Genomic DNA, 20859 nt, shown 5'->3' with positions numbered 1-20859 from the left:
ACACTAAATACAAAGCTGTGTTCACCGGGCAATGAAGCATTAAAAGTGGTCCACTCTCATAATGTTCAGCCTAATTTCCTGGTCTAACCTTAATTCTCTGCACAGATTAAAGCAGGTCAGTGTGTGTGGAAGCATTTGCGGAGGGGAACGGCGCTGCCATCGTGTCACCTCGCGAGCGCAAATCAGACTCGGACCACGGACGCAGGAATAGTTAGGAAAAGTGTGGCTTTAATGTAAACACAACATTCGATTGGCTCAGCACAAACATTCCACATGAGAGCAAACCAATAAACTATTGAATAGGATGGGGGTGCAGCACAAAAACATTCACAGTAAAAAAAAAATCTGGTATAATCATAATATATATACAGTACGGTGCTTTTTAAGGTGGAAATGGAGATAGGATATGAGGACTGATATGTGAAAGGTAAAGAGTATACAGGATCGGGAGGATGAATTTCAGGGTGCACAGGTGAAAATGGAGAGCTGTACTTTTTCCTCTGTGAAAAGAGAAATGTGACAGACGGGAGGGAGGAGGTGGGGGGAGTGGGGTAATGGTTCCCTGTTCACTGATCGGGGGAGAAGAGGGTTTAAAAAAAACCTCGACTCCCCAGACAGATTCTGCCTCGAATGATATTGTTCTCCTCGTGCAGTCTTCTATTTCTACACAGATTCACATCGAAGGGTCAAGCACCACACAGAGAACAAGATGTCATTGGAGGGCTGCTTTCCACCCTCTGAACCGTAGACGGGCACCGATGCACCCCAGTGTTTCATGACAGGAAATAAATATGTGGCACGGGATTTCAGGAGGTAGGAGGAGGCATGTAGGGCATGAGGCTTAAATAAATAAATCATTCGATGATGATAAAATGTGATATCTGTTAACTTAAATAATATAGTTGATAGTATGAGCTATGATTTCTGATCCTATTCCCCTATCTGTCGTTCTCAGATGGTTGGCACCGATATGTTTTGTTTTTGTATGTGTTTTTTTTTTTGTTTTTTTTAATATTATTGGCTGATAGGTTTTTCCTCACGCTGCAGGAGGCCAATGGCGATGGGCAGCCACTCTGAACAAAAGAGTCCTCTCTTTCATTGTGTTTTAGAGTAAAAGAGAAGACTGAGAGTGGAACAGACCTGCAGGCTACTCAGTCATGTGTGGGTCTGAAGGAATGTTAAAATAGCCTCCTTCTTTCCATCCATGACCCTCAGCCACGAGTACAGCACCTCCCCGACTTCATCTCCACCTTCTTACACACAGCAGCTCTTCAAACGGAGCACCAGAGGCTGTATTCAGTACAGATATTTGTGCCTCAAGATCTGCACATAAAATGCCACTAAGGACGGGACAATATTCCACGTTGTGTTTGAGAATGACGCCATATTCTCCCCGTGCTTACATTTCTGGGTTTTCAGAGTTTTTTTTAAAACGAGGCTCCAGCTGAATAAACCCCTGGTGCTTCTAACCATACCGGTTGTTGACACAGTCATCAACAAAACATGAAACATTCAGCTCAAAAACACATTTTTAAAAGACGAAAGGGGGGTTGTATATTTAAAATAAGAGGAAAGGGAACAAATCATGGCAATAATCCAGTGTGGTGTCTGACGGCAGCTCTTTGGGTCCATTTGGACGTGTAGAATTACATATTTATGTGTTTAAGTATCATCAAAATTATCATTATTAACACCTCATACACTCCATGACAACCTCTGTGCTTGGCCAGGCCTCAGTATAAGCCACACCCTCTAAGGTTGTTTGCAATAATGATGTCAGTGACGGCATCAAACACTACCTGGATGTTTCCTGTGTCTGTGGCACAGGTCAGGTGACAGTAGATCTCCTTGTTGGGAGAGCGGTTCTTACTCTCAAACTGAACCTGAATATATGCAGTAGCATCGTCGTAAGTATTAGCACCTGGAGACAAACGGAGGACACGGAGAAAAGACCAGAGAGCATGAAGGACTCGTCATTTTGTTCATGAAGCTGATGGGGAGGGAAGGTGTGGGACTCACCTGTGTATTCTGGAAAACAGATCGTCAGCGGTGACTTCTTGATCTTCTCAGCGAACAGATCCTTCTTGTTGAGGAAGAGGATGATGGAGGTGTCAATGAAGAACTTGTTGTTACAGATGGAGTCGAACAGCATGAGCGATTCGTGCATGCGGTTCTGCAGGAGGAATAAACAAAATGAGGTTAGTGTTACAGCGAGGAGAGCGCCTGGAGTGGAGCACCAGTGTAATACGAACTATAAATCCTTTTGTCCACAACACCCAGTTTTATATGGTTTCTCGAGGAAGCAACTAAGATTGCCAAAGTTTGTCTTCCAAAGATTTTATTTTTACTGAATATCAGCGATGGACAGAACAAATAAACATTTTATGATATTAATATTTCTCCTGTTAGGCCAGTCTCAGGCACCTGGCTGACATAAAATATGCACACAATATATACTGTAGAAGAACAGACTAATTGAATAATCAAAGATGAATGATTTTACAGTTTAGTTCATGCTTTGAGGATAGAGGATATGGTGCAGATGGTAAACCCCTCTTCTGGGAAAAAAAATAGCAAATGTAGTGACAGAAACCCTGAAAGTTTGGAGCTGTTTGGACACTTTCATTAATCAGTAAATATTGGTTTTATGTATGTTAAGTTTGCTTTGTTTTTCCTTCATTGGACGAGTTTAACCGTGAACTGTGCACCAGAGGGATTCACACTGATTCAACTCAGACACACTTACAGTTGTTTCATCTTCATGGAGCACTTGGTCGTATCCACTCAGAGCAACGCAGAAGATAATGGCTGTTACGTCTTCAAAGCAGTGGATCCACTTCTTCCTCTCTGACCTCTGCCCTCCCACATCAAACAGCCTAGAAAAAGGTGGCAAGATGTCAGTTCAGACCCTGAAACTAATCTCAGAGAGGCCGAGTCATTGTGAGCGGCAGCGACTTGCTACCTGAAATGGAGGTTTTTGAAGGTGAAGTGGGTTTCGACGATGCCAGTGGTCTTCACTCGGGTTCTCAGGATGTCCTGCTCTGTGGGCTGGTAGTCTGCCGCCCCGATCCGGTCTAAACTGTCCAGGTAGCTGAAGACAACAAGAAGGAATAATGTGGATTGGAGGAGTGGTGTTTTTTTGAAAGCATGGCATTTTGTAGTCTTTGCTCTACTCACTATTGAGCAGAGTCGTTCAACTGGTATTCCCGGGCGCGGTTGAAGCACTCCTGAGTCCCAGCATCGGCCCATACGCGCTTCATAGCAGTGAGGAGCTCTGCAGAGTACGGCTCTGTGTCCTCCATACGACTGACCACATCACAAACCAGCTTAGCATCAGCCTGGACAAGCACATTTCATAAGGTCAGGGCAGGAGCAGCAAGATTATATCCTAATACATATTGTTTATCATCTGGCTTAGGTGGCATTGTGGCGTTTTTTTTATTATTCTGAACCGTTACACACAATCATTTCTTTAAATGTACACTACAAAACAATCAGGTCAAATATTTCCTGGACTGATTTCTTGAAACAGATTTACCATCAACTAGATGTCATGACCCAACCAGACAGTGCGATTTATATCACCACAGACCTGCTTTGGCAATAAAGGTAAAAGTAAAACTAACTTTTCGGTCTTTGTCTCCAAACTCGATGCCCAGTGAGTCCATGGCTCGAAGAATGGCTGCCAAGCTCTGGATGGTGTTGCTGTAGACCACAGGCTTATACTGCTTCACATCATCCCCAGAAAAGCCATCTTCATGGATAATCCTGCATGCGTACAGAGACATTATCAGAGAAACACAAGCCTGGACTAAACAGAAAAAGTCGCACATGTCCATATGGTCCTAAATAACTGTCTTTTCACAATAAAAGCTCCACATGCTCTGGATTTTTCCGTGTGTGTGTGTTGGAAGGGATTTCTGTCTTTTTGGCATTAAATCAAACACATAAATCATATTGTCCTCTCTCCCTTATTCCTACCATCTCTATCCTAAATCCGTCTTTAAGTGTATGTGTGTGTGTGTGTGTGTGTATGTGTGTATAATGGAGTAGAAATTGATCACACTCTCAGTCTGTGATCTGTAATTGGGCAGTAATGTGATATTTAAGCCATTAATAATTTATGCCAGGCGATGGAGTGGAATCAGGCAGAGCACTAATCAATCACTACTACACAGAACGACTCGACACAGTTCAATTCCTTATAATCTGTTCAGCATTAAATTATCCATCAGCATATTCTCACCCTGACTGAACCTACAACCTGAAAACTGACCCGCAATCAACATTTAAATTTTCAAAGCAGCTTCTCGCCTCCACCTTGGTGACTGGTGATTGATGTATGATGGAGGAAAATAAATAAGGGATAAAAGTTTTTATTGCAGAGATCAGCCCTCTGGCCTGAATCACCACTGCCATCATAAAAATGTTATGAAATAAAACATTAACCTTCAGGGAAAAGCAAGCAATAGAGGGGTTGTTTCACACAGCAAAGGCCATTAAACAATTCAACAAGCAACTAATGATTACATTTGCTTTGCCCATAAATATCAGGAAATAGTGGCAACTATTCAATTCACCATCATATACCACAACTGCAGAACAAACTAAAACAGCTATTTGGTCATCAAAATGTTTTTCTGAACATCAACTTGCTGATCATTTCTGTTCTAAAAAGTGCCTGTTTTTCCACCTCTACTAAACATCTTATTGAAAGGATGTGTTTTTATTTTATATTTTGTGCATTCAGTGCATACACAATGCTTTTAATTAGGGTCGATGATTGAATAAGTATTTCATAATCATGTTATGTTAAGGTTAGAACTAATAATTATAGTAATTATGTATTGATTTGGATATTATTTTCTGGATCATTGATGACTAAAGTCAGAACTGGTGACGTTTTTGCATTAAAATGACTCAAATAATGACTAAACTGATAAATGTAATGGGTTAATTGTTAGGTATATGCGTTAATAATGAAAACTTTGCTGGCCAATCACAGAGTCTGAAATTGGAAAAGTATAAAAATAGACATCAGTGACATTTCTGCAGCTGCAGCTGACTACAGTGGTTAGTACTACAACACCTATCAATGAAGCTGCTCCTTGTTTATTCACATAATCCATATTACTGTGCAAATCATTACAGCTCCTCCATCACTGTAGGGTGACGTCTTCTGGCTATTTTCAGGCTGTTAAAATTATTCATGTCAACATTGCGTGTGGCCTTTTAGTCTCTCTCTATTTCACAATGCAATGAAACTACATCAGGTGTAGCTTCACTCTCATTGACCAAACCAGAAAGGAGACTCTCAGTAGTCGTACTAACCTGCATGAGATGATGGCCAGCAGACAAATCACAGCAGAGCATGCTACATGTTCAACACCTTCACTTTATGACCCACAATGTGTAGTAAAACCCATCCATCTGCTGCTAGCTTAGGCTCAAGCAAGCCCTGAAAGTGTTTGCAAACACTACTTTGGTCCAGTGTCTTGAGTTCAGAGCAGAGGAGTGAGTTATGGGCAACCAGAGACCAGGCTGGGTAATGAGGTGAAGGGAAGAGGAGGAAGCAGGGCATGCAGGGAGGGTGCAGTCAGTGCAGTGCAGGAAGGAGACACACAGTGCTATGCCCACAAACACTGGATGAGATGTTGCACAGGAGGAAATGTACAAAGGAGCGTTTCTTTTCCGCACTGAAATATCTAGAAACTTAACTAAGAGGTTTAGAGGAAACAACAACAGTGATTTAAAACATCAAAGAGTGATTTGGCTTAGACAGGGGATGGTTTAGATGCGGTTTTAGAAGCCATATTTCTGCGTAAATCCGCTTTATAGGCAAAGTACTCCCGGCGATATCGGGCACTTAAAGCCATTAAGATTAAAAGCAGAGGTATTCACTAATGGAGCTGTAGTGACCTCACTGTAATTCACACACACACACACACACACACACACACACACACACACACACACACACACACACACACACACACACACACACACACACACACACACACTGAGGAAAAAACACCCACACATCCCCAGTCGCACACTCCCTGTAGTCGAGCAAAACCCTCGTTAACTACATTTCAGCACCCAGGCGGTGAACAGCACCCTGGGACGCACCGGTGCGGCCTCCGCAGCCTCTGTCAGTCTGCAGGAGGTGCTCGAGTCACCGGCACTCCTCCGGGGCTACGGCCTCTCGAAACATGGCGGCTCAACCTGCCTTAGCACAGATAGGGGAGGCGCAATCTCGGGCCTTTCACTCCGCCTGTGCCTGAGAGGGTCAAAATAAGCCAAAAAAGGGACACTTACTTCATCTGTTTGACGATGGTGCTTTTGCCGGACTCTCCGCCGCCTGTAAAGAACGGAGGGCAGAGTGAGAGCCGGTAGTGAAATCAGTACCACGGAGAGCACCTCCGCCCCATGCAGTCCCACCACAAGTACACCAAGCCGAGACGCAGCAGCCCCGCGGCCGGGGAGGCTCTTCTCTTACCGAGCAGGAGCAGCTTGACGTCCTTGGCGGCGACCAGCCCGTCCTCCTTCAGGTTTTTCTCGATGGCCTTGCTCCGGTCCAGAGCGGCGCGCTCCTCGGCGCTCAGTGTACATCCCATGTTTCCAGGCGAATGAGCAATCCCGTGGTCTCCCCGGTCCGCCCTGTCCCTCGCCGACTCTCGGTCAGTGCGTTGTCTCTCACTCGCTCTCCTCCCGCGCTGTCTGCTACAGCATTAGGCCCGGATTGAGGGCAAAACAGAGCCGGGATCCCGAATCGGTCGTCTCTCTCCGCGACTGTGTGCGTCTCGCTCCGTCCCCTCAGTCAGAGGGGGTTGGGGGGTGGGGTCGTTGTGCTCGAGCCTGCAGGGTTGGGGTTGTTAGGTGGGGAGGGGGGTCTCGAGCTCTCTCTCTCTCTCTCTCTATAGGGCGGCGCTCGTGATGGTGATGATGATGATGACAGCGAGCGCGAGCGGTTTCATCGTATCTTTTCGCGCAGGCAGGAGGGGCGCGAGAGGAAGAGGAGGCTGCGCGAGACTCACCTAAACGCAGACAATCTGGCTGACGTCAGAGCAGCCGCGAGCTCTAATCACGTCCGATGAAAGATTATTGAAACGAAAGAGCCGTTTGAACGGAGCACCGGGGCCCCGTGCCTCGTCGTTTAGTCGTTAAAGCAATCCAAACGGTCTCAAAACACGGTCACCGTCTACTCCCCAGGCCCGGATGACGTGTAATTATGTCAACAACAAATAGGCCCGCAGCACACACGGCGGTGAACACTGACTACTACCTGGTGAACATGTAATTACACAAGCTTTTGCTTTCTGCAAAAAACAGGAACGTTCAGAGAACACTGAGGGAACGTTCCCTTCTGGGGCGGATCCAGATTAATTTTAGTGGGGGGGGCACAGGGGGGTACAACAGATATTTGGGGGGGGCACCGAAAAGTTGTAAGAAAAAATGAAAGCTGCTACCGACCTTTTGCTTTTACAAAGTATTTTTCATGTGGTTTTTTTGGCTCTTTAACCCAATAGGAAAGCTGTATATGACCTTTTCATTTTGAACTGTTAACATTAAAATTAAGATGGACTTATTTCCTTGGTTATGTGAATTAAAGCATCATCAGCTGCAGCATCTGCCTGTTATGTAAAACTAGTAAGCTCAACGACAGTATCTTGAGGGCAATTAAGTGACAAATATTGTGAAAGAACTGCATGAGACACAACCCTGTCAATTTCCACTTCTTAGAATGTTTACTGACAGTTATCACACCTAAAATAAGAAATAATATTCCATACTTTTAGCAACTAGTTGTCAGCTGTAAACCAGAAACATCATAGGGTTCTGTATACTAATCAGCAGTGGCGGCTGGTGGTGAAATTTGTTGGGTGGGCTAACAAATGCATAATACCGATTAAATAGTTAACACAGCTGCAAAAGCAACATCACCTATGATACACACAGTTACATCAATTACAGGTACACTATACCTTTTTAGTGCTCTACATAAACACACTCTCTCTCTCTCTCTCTCTCTTTCTCTCTCTCTCTCTCTCTCTCACACACACACACACACACACACACACACACACACAGAGAGAGGAGAGAGAGAGAGAGAGAGAGAGATACACATGCCACATCGGTTGTCTCATCAGCTTGCACAGCCACAAATGCCGTCTGCGATATTTTATCAGTCACTATTTGTTCATAAACAGCAAACATACAATCAAGCAACTCGTTTTGGCTAGTCTTGGACGTGTACTTTGCAACTTGTGTGTTTGATAGGTGATCTGCTAACTGGCTGTCTAAAAAAGAAAATTGGTCAACCAGGTCCAGAAATACGCCACATTGGGTTGAAGTGGGGAATTCGTCAGACCCCCGTAAAGCTTGTGTGCTCCACAAAATTTAATACAGTCCACTCAGTGGCGTCACTAGGCCTGTTTTAGGGGGGCTTCAGCCCCCCTAAAATAGGCCTAGTGACGCTTCAGCCCCCCTAAAATTTTCATAAGCCCCCCTAAATAATTTTATGTTCATTTATTTTTAAAAAAAGTTGTTTTTGTTTTTGTTTTTTTAACAAAAAGTGCCAAAAAGTTCCATATAATGTGACCAGAATATGAGTTTAAATACATAATCACAAAACCAGTCATTTTAATTTAGATACGATCATAAATCTTAGTTTCTCTCATGGGCGTAACGGACGCGGGGTACGCGTGGGACATGTCCCCCGCACTTTCCACATCTGTCCCCTCTGTCCCCCGCACTTTTTTCAGCCGTTACAACAGCTAAACCCGTTATTAGCATCCAATAACGTGTTTTCCCGAGCCGTCTTTGAATGCACCATGAGCGCATGCTAACGCAGGTGTTCCACAGGAGACGTGCTGCTGTGCTGAGCAGTGCTGAACGTGCGTCTGGAGTAATGTTTAGCAAACCAGCCAGAGCCAGCAAGAAGCAAAAAACTTTACACAGTTCTTTCCAAACAAACCGTGTAAGTTGTGTGACCTTGTTGGATGCAAACAATGTTAGACTTGTTAGCTAAATGATGACAAGGTAAAACGTGGCAATATATCAATATGTTAAGCTAGTTAATAATTTAAATGTTGTTGCCTCTGTTACATTACTGCTAATTAGTTTATTCTTGGAATAAACCCAGTCCTCTTTCATTTCTGGGCAGAAGATGTGCTCACAATTTCTCTCCATGTATTTAAGTCTTGGTCCCAAAAGAGGAGAGTCAGGGAGGAGAAAAAAGAATAGGCTATCTATGGTATAAAAGTGGTTAAATTTACAACTATTTTTACTGCTTCTCTTTCAAATTCTATCTCAGAATTTTGATTTTCAGATTTTTTAATGATTATTTCCATAACAAAGAGCAGAGTCAGGCAGGAGATGGACCAGAGGCGGCGGCCAGCAGTAATGTTGACCATGCAGGGTCTGCAGAGGTGAAAAAATATATATAAGTGGCTGAGAAAAAAAATATGTATCTATCGGTTAAAGTGATTTTGAGGTTAAATTCTACTGCAATTTTTACTCTTCCTAATGCTATTTCAGAATTTTTCTTACCACATTTTTTATGTTTATTGCCATAACAGAAAGAGCAGAGTCAGGGAGGAGATGGATCAGAGGCCAGCAGCAGGGACAAGGATGTAGGGTCTTTACAGGTGAGGAGAGATTATAACTTCCTGAGAATAAGATATCTATTGCAGGGAGAAACCAGGCAGTACTGATCATTTCATGTTCAGTGTTTGGTACCTTTGGCTACTCGTCCAGTAGATGTTCAAGGGACATTGTTGTCAACTCAACTAGAGTTTGGCCACTAAAACTTTAGATTTTATAGTTTAAAGTTTTATACTTTATAGTTTAAAGAACTAGCCTAGTTGGTCCCCTGGTATTGCACTGTGGCTGTTAGGGATTATGTGGTTCTTTAGCCACTAAGGACAGTGCAATTAAATGTAAAAGAATGATAAATAGCTCTGAAAAATTTGTCCCCCTCACTTCTGAGATGGTGGTTACTCCCATGGTTTCTCTTCACTTCATAGTGGAAGGTAGAGAGTCTGAGTCGGTGCGTCGTTATGCAGTCCATTCCACTTGTTCATATGGAGCACGCCCACATCACTGAAAACCAGTCCACGTTTTCCCTCCAACCTAGGCTGCTCTCGGTACCTCCAGCATGTGTTTATAGGGAACGAGCACACAGAACGGACGAGAGCAGCATTAGGAGAAGAACGTGAACAAGAATGGATATGCGAAATGTTTTCAGGAGAGTAAGTATTCATCACTGCTGATAGTAACAATAAGTTAGCTCCAGCCCCCCAGCTAACAGCAGAAAGTCCCATGTAATTAATGAACCAAATGCTCCCTGTTTGACAAATAAAAACCTGACTTGTTCACTCTGTAGGAGAGAGTCCCTGTAAAGGAGGCAGTATGAGACGCTGCTGTATCTCTGTGCACGTCTTACCTTTGTTGTTCTGAGGTCAAAAGTGACATTTCAGCTCTAAAAGAAGCTGCTACTTAGCTAGCTAGTTAGTCTGAAATGCATTGTGAAAGTTCTGGTTGTTCATAGAGTTAGGTGTGCACTCTTTTTTTTTTAACCATATACTATCTTTGGGGTGACTTCCTTCTGGAGCATCAGCTCCAGCATCAGATACACACAGTAAAACAGGAGCTGAGCTCATTCACGTATGATTATGTGAATAATAATAATAATAATAATAATAATAATCCCTCCACCACCCCTATTGACCTATAGGAGTCAGGGCAGAGGAGCAGAGAGAGTGAGAGGGGAGAAACCTCTACTGGAAAGGTGAGTCTAAAGGATTTTACAGGAGAGAGTCATTTGTGATGCAGACAGTCTTGGATTTTTATGGAACTTGATATGAATATGAAATATGAAACATTTCAGTCCAGGTGCACCATATAAGACTTATTTAACTTGAGCTTTTATTTTTTAGAGTGATGATTGGAGAGTGGAGATAGCCAAGAGAGAGATCTATAAGCCAAATATACAACATAAATAAATCAATAATTTTGCTAATTTTGGACCTAATATGACTCTGTTTTCTCTGGTTGGACTGAAGAAGACTAAGACCAAGAGCACTGTGGCTCTAGAGGGAACACTCTCCTCTATTATGACTATTAAATGACTGGTTTGGAGCCATGCAATAAATAGGAACCCACCCCAAAGATCATCAAGGCTTCAAAAAAGGCCACCAGGGAGTACAACATGGCTTACAAAAATTCATTTTTCCTTGTTCTTTTCCTGTTCCTGTTTACAATTGTGCCATTTATTCTGAGTTGACAGTCTTTATTATTTATTTTTGGGCCTCGTTAATAAGTTATTCATTCATTTAGTCCTGGGTTTAGTCCATGATACCCTGCTCCTGTGATATCCAGTCAGACCTGGTTTAGTCCTGTTTTTAGTCCATGTCACCCTGCTCCTGTGAGACAGAGTTTAGTGTCTGATTGTAATTCTGTTCAGTGAATAGATAATTTAAGTTATAAAGATGTTTTGCTTTTGCTTAAGCACTTTTTATTGATTAGTTGCTGATGTGGTCAAATTGAAGCTGTTGTGCGTTAGAATCCTCCAAGACAAATGTTACAGGTGGTTGCTGGAGTTATTTCAGTTATGCAGATATTTATGGAAAATGCTGAAATGTGTTGTGCACATCCAGCCACAGAACTTTCATCCATATTTTACATGAAGAACCATTTTCAATACTGCCTGCTGTTGCAGGTTTTTTTTTTTTGCTTTTTTTTTCGCTCAATGTTGTTTTTTTTAGTATCCCTCTATAATAAGATTTTAACAAAATGCTCATAAAATATACCAGAATGCAGGAAATAGGATCAGTAATTTTCAAAATTTTCTGGGGGAGGACCCCCAGACCCCCCATCAGCATCCTGCACAAACCAAATCTCACTCTGAGGTCTGGTCACAACTTGGCAGCTCTGAGTTATTGTGTTGGGAGCAAAAGTCATGGCCACTGTGGTGTAAAACATTTACACAGTAAAGTATCTCTGAATAAATCTTAATGTGGAAAAGCAATTTCTCAGTTTTTGTTAGCTGTAAAATTAAATGTTCGCTCACATCCTGTGCATCTCCTGGGAGCTAAGCCCCCCCCCCCTGTCCTTAAAACCTAGTGACGCCTCTGGTGGACCCTGAATGAAACCATCAGAGGAGCTCAAACTGCTCAGACTCTCCATGACCCTCTTTGACATCCAAGCCAAGATAAAACCTCTACCCACACCTCAGCTGCAACCTCCTCCTCCTCTCCGCCCTGAAACTCGCACAACGTGACTCCGGCATCCACAGACACACAATCAGCAGCAGCAGCATCAGCAATCAGCAGTTCAATCATATGAGCTTGTGCACATGTGAGTGACAGCGAGCGGTGGCAGGAGAGGAAGGGAGGATTAACACTAAATCATACCTGAGGGAATTTTGATAAAATGATGTTTTCAGTTTTAATTACACTAATGCATCAAACACAAACATGAAGCCTTTTTGTACAACCATTTAATTTGCATGCACCCATTTTGTAGAAAAAAAAAAAACAATAACCTTCAGTTGTGCACTCATTAGAAACAAGACCCAACAGGTTCCACCTGTAAATTGACTTATAAAGCAGAAATAAAAGAGGTACATGATAGAAGAAGTTTAGAACAGTGCATAAAACTCGTGACAGCATATTCTTTTAACAGTGATGACAGTCATTTCATCTAAATAAAAACAATTATCAACTAGAAAAGCACTTGGAGAGCGCAGACCTCCGCCAGGCCATCTGTTTGTCTGTCTGTCTGTCTGTTTGTTAACAGCATAACTCAAAAAGTCATGGACGGATTTTCACCAAAATTTTACAGGATGTCCGGAAGAGCAAAAGTAACAATCGATTAGATTTTGGAGGTGATCCAGATCACCGTCTGGATCCAGGATTTTTTTGAAGGACTCTGTACAATTGTACAATCTCAATTGTACAGAGTCCTTCAAAAAAAAAAATCCTGGATCCAGACGGTGATCTGGATCACCTCCAAAATCTAATCGATTGTTACTTTTGCTCTTCCGGACATTCTGTAAAAATTTGGTGAAAATCCGTCCATGACTTTTTGAGTTATGCTGTTAACAGACAAACAAACTCCGATGATCACATAACCTCCTGGCAGAGGTAATAATACTAGGAACTGATTGGCAAAACAAAAAGTGAATCATTCAGTTGTCACAGATCTTAGCATATGTTCACATAACCTGTGTGAAACATGCACACAAACACACACACTCACACACACATACATACACGGGAATGATTTTAAACGTGAGATGTCAATCAAGAACAAACATACTGTATATAAAAGCAGGCAGGACGCGGTCAGCTCTCCTCATGCGGAGAGGACCTGTCCACCTCAGTTTTCTTGACTCGTATGCAGAGTTACTCTCGTGGCTGTATGTCCAGAATATTTTCTGCCAGGCTGGTGAGTTTGCAGTCCTCCAGTGCTTTGACCAGTCGGCTCAGCTTGGCCGCCCTCCCCTCCGCCTGGATGAAACGGCTGAGCAGCTGATAGGCTTGCTCATACAGCCCTTCTCTTTCGTACTCATAGGCCAGGTTGTCTATGGCTGGACCCTTGAGAGCGCGGCAGTTCTTCCCCAGAGCCCTCCCTACGTGTTTCCACTGACGGCCTACTCCGTTGGAAAAGCTCTGAACATCTGTCGATGTCAGCATTCGGTCCTCTGACGGGCCACGGGATAAAGGATGAAGGAAAAACATTAATGGAAACTGTTATTAATTGTGATTACATAAACTGTGCTTTAAAAACAGATGAATATGTAAACATCAAACATATCTTACTCAACTTAATCTTGAAGTCTACCAACAGGATTTTTTCTATTTTAGTCCTACGATGCTGTTTTGTGAATAGAAGCTGTTGCTCAGCATCTTTTTCAAAAATCTAGGGCTGTTTTTTTCTGGGCATTTGGAGACAGTGATGACAGAGGCTAACAACTTTTAAATCATACATGAAGCTGTGATGGCAGTATGCTGCTATTTAGATAGTCGGCCGTTCCAGAGCAACACCAGCAATCATTTGGAGTCAAAGAACGAACTAAAAGAGTAGATGCAAGCCAGAAAATCAAACCACCACGTGCCCTGCTCCTCCCTCCACATTACATATGCTGATCTGATCCACTGTAAAAATGAACATACTGATTAGTGCAGCTTCAAGGTTGTACATTTGCTTAATCAAATACTGAACAATCAGGTGTCTTTCATGAAGACAGAACTGCCAAAGTCTCTGCCAGGTTGATGCTGTTTAAAAATACAAATACCACTGATGGCACATCACAGGTCCCATCAAAACCACTAACATTAATTTACAAACCCCAGGAGGACAACAGCAAATTAATGTGTGCTTGTGGATTTCATTTTAGTTACTAGGCAGCTGTGTTTAATTTCAAAGCTTTAGGCTTAACGGGTGCCGTTAAACAAAAGCCACCATGTCTCGTCATGTTTCATTTTTTATTTCAAAATTGGGTGACCCACTATGAAATCAATCCAAACATGCAAACCAACTACATTATCTGCTGGCAGTAATCCCTTCCTATAGACTGACCATCTATTTACAAAAGGCTGGATTAGAGAGTCCGCTGAAAAACAGCACTAAATTCATGAGCTGTCAGAAAACACAACAGTCAATCAACAAAGCTCTAATAGCTTCTTGCATTTAAGAAATTGCTTGGAGACTGAGAACCTTCAAATGTCAGATATTAAAGTATCCTACTCGAAGACGATGACCCCATCATGAAAGAGACTTTCAGACAATACAACCTTTTGACCATGGGCAGCAATGGCACAACTGTTGTAAAAAACAAACACCAGGTGATGCTCATCTTGTGGATTAAATGACACAGAAGTTTTTTTATTGCTAAGAATTTCTAAAATTTGTCAGTAAACCCGGTGCTTCTGGTGACACTAATGGAAGGCATCTCAATGGAAGAGAACACCTAAGGTAAAGATTAAAATCAATGTCTCATATGTGATCTATATGACTCACCAAACACTCTGTTCTGAAACTTGAAGCAGTTGCTGGGGATGGGAGACTCCTCCTGTGTGATGGGGGTGGGCTGAGGTGCAGGACCGAGGGCCTGGTTCTGCAGCTGCTGCTCCAGATGATCAATCTCCTCATCACGCAGACGCTCCGGCTGACACAAGACAACAAATATGATTTAAATGGCACCAAATGGATGAAAACTTGAGGTGAGTTCACTCTGTGGCAGCCACATGGGAAAGTTCAGATTTAACAACATGATTCAGTCACTGTGTGGTTTCTGTGTTCTTGCCTTTCCTGTATTCTTCTCACCTATGAAGACATCTCTGACACACCGAATCCCATGTTAGCTGATCTTTGTTGTTAGTACAGAGGAAATCAGATTCCTCAACCATTTAAAAAAGCAGAGAGCACCACTCTACGGTTGCCTGGGGACCAGACAGCCTTTATATTGTGTATTACAAATACACATAAAGTCAGTCTGGAACTGCTCCATTGAACCAAACAATGTGAACAACGAGGCCCAAAATGTCAATGTGAGGAACGTTCTTAGGATTGCAACCAATGACAGCGCATGAGCCTCAACCTGCATCACTAGCAGGCAACCCATACACAGAGGCTATAGTCCCCGACGCATAGACTTTTTCTGCTGCTCCCTGATAAAAGAAAAACATTTCTGCTGGTACCTCTTCAAAAAAAAAATAAGAATACAGATGTAGAAATGTTAACTTGCTGTTGCTGGGAAGGTTCCTGTTATAACGTGGATTGTGGCTCTGGACTCTGAGGGTAACTTGTTTTTCTATAACAGACCAGATAAAACATTAATGTCCTTGCAGTGGCAAATAGCTTGGTTTCATTTGATTTGATTACACTAATGTTTAAGTTGAGATTTAAAAGAAATCTTTTAACTGCTGCTGTCTGAAGGGAAGACTGCTGTTAAAATGCATTTTATTTGTTTAAAGTGTTTGCTAACCAAATGTTACTGCATTTTTGTTCACATAGCAGTGCTTTAAAATGAAAAGAGCAGAATATACTACTTTTAAGTTCATGACTTTATTTTATAAGAGTACGACCGTTGCCCAGCTCCACTTCAAATACTAGAGCTCAATTTCAAATCAATAAAGAGCCAAACAGAAGCATCCGTGTACCTGTGAGAGGTGGATGTGCTGCAGGCAAAGGTCCAGCTTGTCCAGGCAGAGATCCAGGATGTGTGTGCTGGCCTTGAGCTGGGTTTCCACACTGAATTCTTGGGGCAGCACGAGAAGCCGGCAGGCATGTTGGGAGAACGACTGTCGCACGGCTCCAGAGCTGTAGCTCTCCAGGAATTGCTGACATGCTGCCACATCCACAAATTTCACCTCCACCCCCAGGAAAGGATCCGCGTCATGGACCTTCAGGATTTCATAACCACCCAGACCACCTGCAGAGTCTGACCATTGGAAATAATGATTAATGAATGTGTCATCCCAGAAAAGGTCTCTTCTATTTTAATTAGTATACAGTGATGGAAATTTGCAATCGACTCAAACTAAAGTGTTCACCTATAAGTGTCAGCTTGATGACTTTGAAAACGATGAATTTTCTCTGTTGGTCTTTGTAGAGTGAGAGCAGATTTACACCCGGACAGAGTGACTGCAGGAACATGACCGCACATCCCGTCCATGGCCCTCCATCCACAGTCTTGTCGGCCATTCTCTGAACACAATGTGAGATAAACAGTAAAGTTCCTTTTCAGAGTTACTGCACATGATAGCGTTGAGTTAAGGCCAAGATCATTTCTCATTAAGCATATCTGTGCTCCCTGTATGAAGAATCAAAGGAAACTGAAGAAGTTTGCATGAAACTGGTTAAAAGTAAATATCTCAAAAGGAGAATTTATTGTGTTGTTTTCAGTCCTTCAGGGATGTCAAATATCCTCATATATATAATTTATACACCTTAAAGCCCAAAAATTAAAACACTGTCTAAAAAATATGAATTTAACAATTTAAAAAACGATAAAATCCAAAGTGTTATGTTAGTACTTAAAAATGACATTTTACTATACCATTTAGCTAAAGTTGTTTGCTGTTATCTTGTTTGTAATATTATTTTGGTATATAACACACAAGATATTTATCAGGTTTGATCCCCTCCATGAGTAAACGTGTCTGAAATCTTTGTGAAACAAAGGTTAAAAGGTGCTAGACGTGTACAAATTTAGTTTTGCTGTTCTTCCTCAAATTTCTGTCATTGCACATCAAATGTATCAAGGTTTTCTCTATTGAATCACGTTTGACTCTAGAAAATTGTGTCCTTCATTTTTGACTATTTTCTGAAACATTGTAGTCATAAAAAAAGTAAAATAAAAATGATAAACAGATGCATCCCCTTACCATACAAATAAAACAGATGTGCAGAAAAAATACACCAGCTCACTTGCACAACTGCACTGATATCTCAAGTTCAGTTTCTGAGCTTGTGAAAAACTGTTAATTTACACCTGTGCTTCTGAGGGAAAAGCTACTCTCCAACCACCTCTAACAGAACAGATGAAAACTGCTTGTGCCAGTGACAGCTAAAATACGTTAACGGCTGTTCTCGTGTTCGATGGTTATTGTGGCCTCACTCCACCTAGGCCTTTTTACCCAAGCCTCCTTTTGAAACCCTCATTACATAAAAACATGTTTAATCTCACTCCTCCCATCCCCCAGTCCAGCCCCTAACTCCTGCACACTGCATGAAGCCTGGTGAAGCCTGCTCTCTCTTGGTGCTGTCTCCATGCACCCTGACGGGCAGCGCTCTGTGTGGAAAGAGCATCCTCTGAGCTGGATTATATGAATGTCCTTACATTTCGCTAATACACAGTATGCTTGCCCACTGGGTCTGCAGGAATGTCCACAACTTAGCCAGTATGTAATTATATGCTATCCTATCTACCGGTTCTCTGGAAGTATACTGTGAGATTAGTTGACCAGCTGTATGAGGATTAAGTGATCATCAGGAGCTTAAAATATATCATTTATCTTTTGCTGCCAAAAGGCAACCTCTAGTATTCCCTGGACAGCTCGACTGATGCTTAGGTAGCAAAATACTGATTCACACAAAAACCTGTTTACGTGAATTAATCATTTAACCTCTTCGTGATTGTGCAAGTTGTCCTTGTTTCTGTTTATTCTGAATTGTCTTCTTCAGTGCTTTATACCTCCAGATCTAAGCAGCAGACCTGTAGATGATAGCTTGAGATAACTTACACCCATGTGTAATCAAATGACATAAATTAGAGCGCTACAACCAAAGCAAAAGGGCCAAAGGAAAATCGTCAGCACAAAAATCATAAGAATTTAGTAAAAAAAAAAAAAGTATTGCAGACTCATTAGCTTTACTGTAGCACTCCAAAAAGGCCCATTCTCACAATTATCAATCACCACAATATGTGTCAACTATTTTACTGCCCATCATGCCATGAATAAATATACTGAAAATAGGCTTTCAGGATTAATGATTTGTTTACTTGGCCCTCATATTAATCATATTCTTGCAATTCAGATGCAAGTGATTATACACAGCTTTCCTGTAAAATGAAAAGTTCTGTTCTGTTTGCAGCAAAACTCTTTGAACCAAAATATCACAAATGTGTTACACACTTCTTGTCTAAAAGTGAACTAAATGTGCAGGGAGTACACTAGAGGGGCTTCCAGTTATGCTAAGTGACTATATCTCTAATCAATTTATGTTTTAGTTATATGACACCAAGTGCCTTATCAACAAACGTGTATGCCAGTGTAACTGGTTGTTTCGCTTCTCTGTGCTGTGAGACTGACTTACATAAGAACCAAATCCACTGCTTAAGGCATTTAATGGTTCATAATTTCCAAAAGTTACAAACCTACTGTGTTCATAGTTTCGGATTCAGTTTGACTTGTTTCTTTTCTGAGCTGCACATGACAGAGGGCAGCACAGAGAGATTTTCCATAACAATGCAGTAACTTTAAGAAAGACGGTGTGTATTTTGTCATTGCTTACAGGTTGAGAAGGAATCTCTTTACAGCCAGTAAGACGAAGAAGAAGAAATACAGTGACCAATAGTTTACAGGACATATGGGCATGGAACTATTTTTACAGGATAAGTTTGTCTGGTATCCTTTCCAAAAATATATCCAGTTACTGCTAAGATATGTTTTACAGTATTTCTGGAGATAAAACTTTTTTGAAATATTTTCTGGTAAGGCAAGAAAAATAAACGTTTTAGAGGCTGCAGTAGATTTATGAATAATGAGTAACTAATTACTAAATATGCCGTCGATAAGATTAAACTTTTACCAGATTGTCAGAAAGACCCCTCTAGCGTTACGCATCTTTCACACTAATTCCTTCATTCAGTTCATTAGGGAGGACTGTCCAACGCACTGTTTGAATGCTTATTTTCTCAAAAGGGACCTAAATTAATATGTAAACTACTTAACATTTGCAACTGCAGGCTCATTATGGTTTAGCCATGGATATACCACAAAATCTCAAAATGTGGAATATTGATGATAAGTCCAAGTCAAGAAATTCCTACTCTGCTGCTTGAATATTTTGATAACATACATTTGTACTCAATACTAACAATAATAATGGAATAGTAGGTGCTATTTTTATTGTTTTCACATGTTCTATTAACAATAATAACACAATTAATTGCAGCCTATTAACATTGTTCAAACAGTGCCTTAGCAGAAATCAGTACTGACTCTTGTAGTAACTCTGATACGTGAATTTCACATACTTTAATGTCAATGCTAACTGTAGCTAAAGTTTTAACAGCAGTGCTAGCTAAAGACGTGGTTGCTATGCGACCCAGACGTACAGGTGAATTTCGGCTAGAGGCTTGCTAGCTACCTGCCGCAAAGTGCAACTTTTATCAAGAGTTTAACAACTTCAGTATGAGTCAGTCAAACAGAGAAAAAAAACCCCCGTAAGTTTTAAAATCTCAGAGCGTTTTCAGCTGAAAGGATGAACGTACAGGACGTCGGTGGTTGAGCTCGTGCTGTAAACGTCACGTACAGCAGATAAAACTGCCGTAAAACTTCGCTCAGTCTGCGACCAAACACCGCTGAAGAGTTAACTGAGCCGACAAAAAACACGGCAGCAGGCGCACACTGTTTCTACGCTGTTGTTGTTTGGATTCGCTGTGAAGTAAAACTTGGTTAAAGTCGGCACAAACTTACCTTAAAACTTTGTTGCGCGGCTCGGTGACGCTTCCTCCTCTGGGATCACACCCACTGACATAGTAATCGCCTCCAGGCCCCCTATTGGCTGAGCTGACACCAAGACGCGCTCTGATTAGTGGAAACCAACATGCAGCCTGAGGAAAAAACATGACGGGAAGGAAGTGTTTTTTCCCCCTTCATGTAGACACTCGTATGTAGGACAGACCATCATAGTACAGTATATGTCTTTATCGTCAACATTTCTCTGCTGCTGTTTCTTTTGACTTAAGGATGGTCACTAGCATATGAGCTAAGACCGATCAGAGTTGAAATACGACTGGTGAATGGTGATTTAACACTTTGCTGTCAGTTTTAAAGTCTACTGATTTTCTTTACTTTCCCATGTCTTTCCCTAGTGTTTTACTTCTTACTATAGTAATATTGATTGTTTTATTCACGTTAACAGCTCGAGCCTTTGAAAAAACAAAGGTTGAAAACATATCCATATATTATATTTACTGCATTCGCTGTAAAAATAAATAAATCTTGAAAATTTTAGGCAGTTGCAAAAATTAAGTCATTTGATCAACAGAAAATGATCAGATGAGTTTAAAAAATAATTTAACAGATAAGTGCCTAAACAAATATATCTGAGCTGCAGAAT

At 41.7% G+C, this 20859-nt stretch overlaps 2 protein-coding genes across 3 annotated transcripts; both read right to left on the bottom strand.

Moving 5' to 3' along the window:
• Positions 1-208: 208 nt before the first annotated feature.
• gnao1b (guanine nucleotide binding protein (G protein), alpha activating activity polypeptide O, b) lies at positions 209-7198 on the bottom strand. Its single transcript, XM_022205918.2, has 8 exons — positions 6500-7198; positions 6319-6361; positions 3627-3768; positions 3178-3338; positions 2963-3091; positions 2747-2876; positions 2020-2173; positions 209-1921 (listed from the first exon to the last, which is right to left on the bottom strand). Exons 1-8 carry the CDS (start codon positions 6615-6617, stop codon positions 1734-1736), a joined length of 1065 nt encoding a protein of 354 aa, XP_022061610.1. The 5' UTR covers positions 6618-7198; the 3' UTR covers positions 209-1733.
• Positions 7199-12485: 5287 nt separating this feature from the next.
• On the bottom strand, positions 12486-20848 carry tradd (tnfrsf1a-associated via death domain). Of its 2 annotated transcripts, none has more exons than XM_022216776.2 (5): positions 20214-20848; positions 16563-16716; positions 16170-16450; positions 15028-15175; positions 12486-13708 (listed from the first exon to the last, which is right to left on the bottom strand). In XM_022216776.2, the coding sequence occupies exons 2-5, from the start codon at positions 16711-16713 to the stop codon at positions 13410-13412; spliced, it is 879 nt and encodes a 292-aa protein (XP_022072468.1). In that variant the 5' UTR covers positions 16714-16716; positions 20214-20848; the 3' UTR covers positions 12486-13409. The 2 variants fall into 2 exon arrangements, with proteins under 2 accessions (XP_022072468.1, XP_051800036.1); XM_051944076.1 differs by lacking the exon at positions 20214-20848 and adding an exon at positions 20009-20146.
• Between the last annotated feature and the right edge of the window lie 11 nt (positions 20849-20859).

The sequence above is a fragment of the Acanthochromis polyacanthus genome, chromosome 2, assembly GCF_021347895.1.
Source record: "Acanthochromis polyacanthus isolate Apoly-LR-REF ecotype Palm Island chromosome 2, KAUST_Apoly_ChrSc, whole genome shotgun sequence".
Taxonomy (NCBI): Eukaryota; Metazoa; Chordata; class Actinopteri; family Pomacentridae; genus Acanthochromis; species Acanthochromis polyacanthus.
This window is presented reverse-complemented; position numbering and strand designations above follow the sequence as displayed.

Excerpts from the sequence above, each read along its gene's own strand:
- tradd (XM_022216776.2), bottom strand. The coding sequence starts at position 16,713 with ATGGCCGACAAGACTGTGGATGGAGGGCCATGGACGGGATGTGCGGTC. Across the intron at positions 15,176-16,169 it reads AGCACATCCACCTCTCACAG|CCGGAGCGTCTGCGTGATGA; the intron begins GTACACGGATGC and ends GTCTTGTGTCAG. Across the intron at positions 13,709-15,027 it reads GTTTCAGAACAGAGTGTTTG|AGGACCGAATGCTGACATCG; the intron begins GTGAGTCATATA and ends GTGGCCCGTCAG.
- gnao1b (XM_022205918.2), bottom strand. The coding sequence starts at position 6,617 with ATGGGATGTACACTGAGCGCCGAGGAGCGCGCCGCTCTGGACCGGAGC. Across the intron at positions 2,174-2,746 it reads TCCATGAAGATGAAACAACT|AACCGCATGCACGAATCGCT; the intron begins GTAAGTGTGTCT and ends TTCCTCCTGCAG. Across the intron at positions 1,922-2,019 it reads CTGTTTTCCAGAATACACAG|GTGCTAATACTTACGACGAT; the intron begins GTGAGTCCCACA and ends GTTTGTCTCCAG.